Source organism: Tachysurus fulvidraco, chromosome 7 (assembly GCF_022655615.1).
Source record: "Tachysurus fulvidraco isolate hzauxx_2018 chromosome 7, HZAU_PFXX_2.0, whole genome shotgun sequence".
NCBI lineage: Eukaryota > Metazoa > Chordata > Actinopteri > Siluriformes > Bagridae > Tachysurus > Tachysurus fulvidraco.
The window spans coordinates 8,664,506-8,670,252 of record NC_062524.1 but is presented as its reverse complement, the minus strand read 5'-3'; the positions used below and the strand labels follow the sequence as shown (position 1 = coordinate 8,670,252).

General features: G+C 38.1%; 1 protein-coding gene across 1 annotated transcript; it reads right to left on the bottom strand.

Moving 5' to 3' along the window:
- Positions 1-1,887: 1,887 nt before the first annotated feature.
- LOC125145209 lies at positions 1,888-5,257 on the bottom strand. The gene is made up of 2 exons (XM_047816399.1): positions 4,180-5,257; positions 1,888-2,476 (listed from the first exon to the last, which is right to left on the bottom strand). Exons 1-2 carry the CDS (start codon positions 4,383-4,385, stop codon positions 1,987-1,989), a joined length of 696 nt encoding a protein of 231 aa, XP_047672355.1. The 5' UTR covers positions 4,386-5,257; the 3' UTR covers positions 1,888-1,986.
- Positions 5,258-5,747: the final 490 nt, after the last annotated feature.

Below are 5,747 nucleotides of genomic sequence, written 5' to 3'. Positions count from 1 at the left end.
CACACTGCGCCATCTGGTGGTCAATATCACGATTCCGCCAGAGACAACGGAGAAGTTTCATAATAAAATAAAATAAAATAAAACAAAATAAAATAAAATGAATTAAAATAAAATACAATAAAATAAAATAAATGCAGGCTTGTATATTCGCATCATAAGACCCAAAACTATTGTCTGATTTTTTGTTTTGCTCAAATGATAAACAGAACTAAATATTGTATTATTAAAGTAATCTGAATAGCTGTTTCCTCAGGCGCCTCTCTATAACCTAAACAGCTATACAGCAAACAGCTATAATGAAGGTTTCCATTTGGTTATTTACATTTCCAGACACCCTTATCTAGATCCAGAGTGACTTAAATTATCTCATGTTTGTACAACTGAGCAATTGAGAGTTAAGGGCCTTGCTCAGGGGCCCAACAGTGGCAGCTTGGTGGAACTGGGATTGAACTCACAACCTTCCAAATGGTAGCTTGACACCTTAACCACTAGGCTACCACATGCCCCATGTTACTCTTGTTACTCTTTGTTTAGTTTCCTTGCTGTGAGGATCTCATAACAAGGCATAACTGGCAAGGTTCTATTTTTATTTCCAAATGTCGGTGTTGTATCCAAAATGTTCTGGGAGACATTTGCCAAATGTTTCTTTCGAGATACTAGATTTTGTAACGGTTAACTAACGAGATAACGAGAACACCAATCATTGCTTTTTATTTTATAACTACAAACAATTCAGGGAACATTTTCATAACATTTTCTTACAGAGGGTTCTCAGTCAGTACTGAACTGATCTCTCACACACACACACACACACACACACACACACACACACACACACACACACACACACACACACACACACACACACACACTTAACTGTGTAAACTGCACTTGCACATTCACAAAACTGCTGTTTTACACACATTTCGATACCTTGTTAAACTGCCGCTATATAATATATAAGTGTATATATATGATTATAAGAACATAGTAAGCACATTACAATGTATGTTATACAGAATGTTATAGAGAATGCTATATAGTCAGTGCTATTTTGTTTGTTTATTTAGTGTTTTGTATTTGTGTGTATTTGTCTGCATGCACTGTCTCATGTCTTGCAGTAGGCTGTACACGATGCACTTTATATGGCTAGGACAACTTACCTTAGGTCCTTAGCCTTAGCCTATACAGTATATGGTTGAAATGGCACAAAAAGCTTATTCACTTGACCTGAAAACCAATTTCTGGGAACTTTCTTGGGGTTCACCAAAGCTTGACTAGGTTTTAATTTCTGCATACAAGTAACATTTTGGGAATGTTCCTGTAAGTCTTTCTGTAGTTTATTCAAGTGAATTAAAGTGCTTTCTTAGCTTTTCTAGTATTTGATGGAGCATCAAGTGTGGATATGCCAGGCTATGTTTATGTGGAGGAACATGGTGGCTTAGTGGTTAGCATGTTTGCCTCACACTGCCACGGTCGGGGGTTCGATTCCCGCCTCCGCCTTGTGTGTGTGGAGTTTGGATGTTCTCCCCGTGCCTCGGGGGTTTCCTCCGGGTACTCCGGTTTCCTCCCCGGCACAAAGACATGCATGGTAGGTTGATTGGCATCTGTGGAAAACATAGTGTGTGATTGAGTGTGTGTGTGATGATGCCTGAGATAAACACAGGCTCGAGTAGTTCGGATAAGCGGTAGAAAATGAGTGAGTGAGAGTGTTAATAGTGTCCATGAATAGAACAATATGTAGTCTTCTTTTGTGTAAATGTATATTTGTAGTGTTCGGATTTCTGATTATGAAACCACAATTTATAAGTTGAGTTATAAACCAGCTATATTTAAGAGCCAACAACAATTTAGATAAACATATTTATTTGGTAATTATTACTCAGTTCAATGCCATTAATGAAAATAACTTTGATAAACATGATGGCAAACTCATGGTATTAACAGTTGTACTAAATCTGCTCTTAACACTTTTGAAGCATTGGATTATGTAAGTGTCTTTCTTTCTCCTTCTTGTTGCTTTAAAGCAGATTTGTGATCCACCTCATCCATGAAACCTTCATCAATAGACTCACTGTCCTTGTCGTCTACGTGTACAGTGCCCTCAGTGGGTAGGAACACATGCAGCTGCTTCGGGCCCTTGGTGGGTAAAGCTCTGCTGAAACATGGTATTCCTTTAATGGATAAATTCTCCACCTGACATCCAAGTGAATGTTGCTGCTTCACCAAAGGTCGAAGGCCACACTGGCTGATGTTAAGGCTGCGAGCTGAGCTAGTGACACGGTTGATCCTGGGAAGAGGTCGTAGTGGAAGAGAAAAATGTGTATACACAGGTCTGCAGGCCAGCAGGGGTCTGTATGTGTGTTCACGAGGAAGTGAGGAGGTGTGTTTTTTCGAAGTAGGAAAGAATTTGTATGAAAATGTCTCATACAGCGGCTTCTGGCCCAGGATGGACAAGGCTGGTTCAGTGATGCTTCTGACATTCAAAAGTAAAAGAAAGAACAGAGAAAACAGATATAAAATGTTGAAATTTAACCATCTGACAAGTAGAATTATAATAAGTACTGTAAGTATATAAAAGTTTCTGTGTAAAAGATTAATAGTAATTCCTGTATTATAATGAATGAGTAACATAATTCAGTATGTAGAATCTTTGTTTTTAATGAAACATATATCCGTTTATCTGTCCATCATACAGTTTATTCATCGTTCATGGAAACTATATTTATAAATTTACAATCAGTTTTTTAACATGATTTAAGAGCACATGATTAGGTTGACAGTTCATTGGAAAGAAAGCATAAAACATTTCCAGATATAGCAAAAGTCTTGGCCTGGGATAATAGAACATCCATTACAACATCCCTCAGTCGTCTTTGAGAGGGAAAAAATTATTATTTATCCATCTCTGATTCTTTCAAAAACTGTAAATGAGCTGATATGTCTATTGTGTGTTGTACCTATGATGTGTTCACGTCTGTTGATGTGTTAGAAGTTAGAAGTTTTAAATCAGTTCAGTTCTGTTGCCTTGTCACATTGACCATTGTTTCTATACCGCAGAATCCCGTCAGAAGCTGTTGGTCATCCGTGGATTTATCGCATACTGTATAGTAGGGTAGTAGGGATATTCGGACACAGCCATGGTTTGCCAAGGCTGGTGTGGAAGCACTCACAGCCTGCACAGAAACCTGATTTCAGCTGTAATAATTTTATGCCCATATTCTTTGAAAATGTCTGAGATTACTGTCTTATCATTCTGTGCCAGGTGTGGGTGTTTAAATTGCTTCTAAATCCAGGCACAAATCTGCCATCCAGGCAGGTTGTGTTGGCATCACCATGAGCACAGGGGATGTCTAAACCAGGCACTGCATCTTTAAGATAATCACTGCTGAGGCAGTAAGCACATGGCTGAGGCCTGTCTTTGGCTTCCAGCTGATTCAGACACTGGCTATGTGAGCGTAAATTTCACCAGCTTGGCTTTGCTTAATCACAGTGTGTGTATCATCAGAGAATATAGGCTTTGTTATATGGAGGAGAAAATCTCGTTGTAGCCCTAAATCTGCATATTACCTGTTTTTGGTCACAGATCCACCAGCTGATAGACAGTGTTTTAAAATCATCACAACAAATACTTAGAGAAGCCCGATCTGCAAGAATAAGCAAGCTCTGTACATTTGACCAGGTCAGTCCTACTTTAGTATCACAGCTCAGTGTTTTGTACCAGTGGAGAGCTCCAACTCGGTGGGGAAAAAGATCATGTTTACCAAAAAACCGATGAAAGAAATGAAGAGATGACGGGAGTCTATTGCCGAAACTGGAGTAGCTGATGAGTGCATAGCTCAATAAGATATACATGTGATCCAACACATGTACAATAGAAGAAAGTGAAATAGGGCTGTAAGCCTTCATTGGATGGTCTAGCAATGTTACCCATGTTATTCACTTTTTTGAAGTAGTTACGCTTCAGATTGTAGCTTAAAATCTTGCTTTCTCTTCATATTTAAATGAACATGGTATTTTGAAAATTCTAGTCAATAAACTCATTCTAGTCATAGGATTTACATCATTAACGCCTGAACTATTACCAGCACAGAACTGTGTTCACTCATGACTGCCATGATTATAACTATCTTGTTTGTTTGGTTTTATTTCAGTAGTAAACTCTAGATATCAGCTTACCCTGGTGTCCTTTGATTTTCCATATTGGTGAGTGATGGAAGTTTTAAAGATTCCCATATTCTAGGTCCACTTGAAGCTGATGCAGGAAGCACGGAGCTGGAAAGTAGGTACATTTGTGTCATATCAAGATCTTTCTGTATTTTTTGGCGCTGTTTAAACTGTGTAGTATTCCTAGCAATGATAGGACTAGGATTGGTAGCGCTCATGTTTGCGGATCAGTCGCTAACACAGTGAATGTGCACAAACAGCTGGGGGTGCCTGTGTCGAAACAAGGTCATGAATGATGAATGGTCATTAAAGATGCAAAGAGTAGGTCCACATGCTACCCAATTCTTTTTCTTTTTCTCTCCCACTTCCGCAGGGTCCGTTTACAAGCATTTGGAGAGGCCAGATATCACAGGCAGGCGTAATTAAAATAGTTTAAAGACACCCAAGAACCAAACTGCACATAATTATGATTATACCGTGATTCAGTTAGCAAAGAAACTGCTGAGTCGTTTTATAGGATGAGATAGCCAGCAGTTCGAAACACTCATAGCTTGCAATTTCAAAGATGTGCCTTGGGACTAGGGTGAATTTTCCCTTAGGCAAGCCAAAGTCTAGATCACTTAGCAGAGGATAGAGTAAGAGAGAGCACAAAGATAATCGAAAGCGAGGAGACATTTATTTAAAAACCATCCTAAACCTGACTCACTTGAGTTGTGGCTTCCTTTTGAGCAACAGTGTGGTGCGTGATGTGCTTTACATGTTTCCTAATAGTCTATTACAGCTTCCTGAGCCAACCATGAGAATGCTTTCAATACACTTTTCTCATATTAGGTATTTAAAAAGAAAACCAGAATGTAACAATTCTACCATTGCAAAAACTAGTTTGATGCACAATTAATACAACTTGAGCATTTTCCATCAGCTTGTAGGTAGGCTGGATTAAAGATAAACTGCCCCAAGTGTTATTTCGTGTATTGATGGCATCCCATAAGGTTGTATTCCAAATTCATATCCAATATTCCCATAAGTGACTAACAAAGCAGTCATTGATAGAAAAAGAAAATATATATATATATAAAAAAAACTCTATACATATATATTCCATATTTATATATCTATCTATCCATCCATCCATCCGTCTGTCTGTCTATCTAGGGTGAGCCTAATCAGTACCAAACACAAAACATGAGATTAAGGTTCACCAAATTCTGCTAATCTAACCTGCAGTAAACAGTTATTTAACATTGTTGTCTAAGCAAACTGCCCAGTGTTGTCTTTTGCAAATCTGTGTTACAATAAAAAGAAAAACCTCCTGATCATACTTAATATTCATATACAAGTCTTAGCCATCCAACACTTTTTTTTTTTCTAAAAAACAAGTTTTGCCATCATGTTTTTGTTCTAAAGTAGCAGCAATCACATTTATAGATTTAAGCTGCTGTAAAAGGACTTCAGTGTACTGTTAAAGGGTTTCCTGTAAGACTGACACTAATCGTATTTTTAATCACACACCAACACCCCAAGTTTTTATTTACAAGAAGATATTCTTGTATCATGCTGTGCTGGCTAAAAACTCTTTA

Excerpts from the sequence above, each read along its gene's own strand:
- LOC125145209 (XM_047816399.1), bottom strand. The coding sequence starts at position 4,385 with ATGAGCGCTACCAATCCTAGTCCTATCATTGCTAGGAATACTACACAG. Across the intron at positions 2,477-4,179 it reads GAAAATCAAAGGACACCAGG|AAGCATCACTGAACCAGCCT; the intron begins GTAAGCTGATAT and ends TTTGAATGTCAG.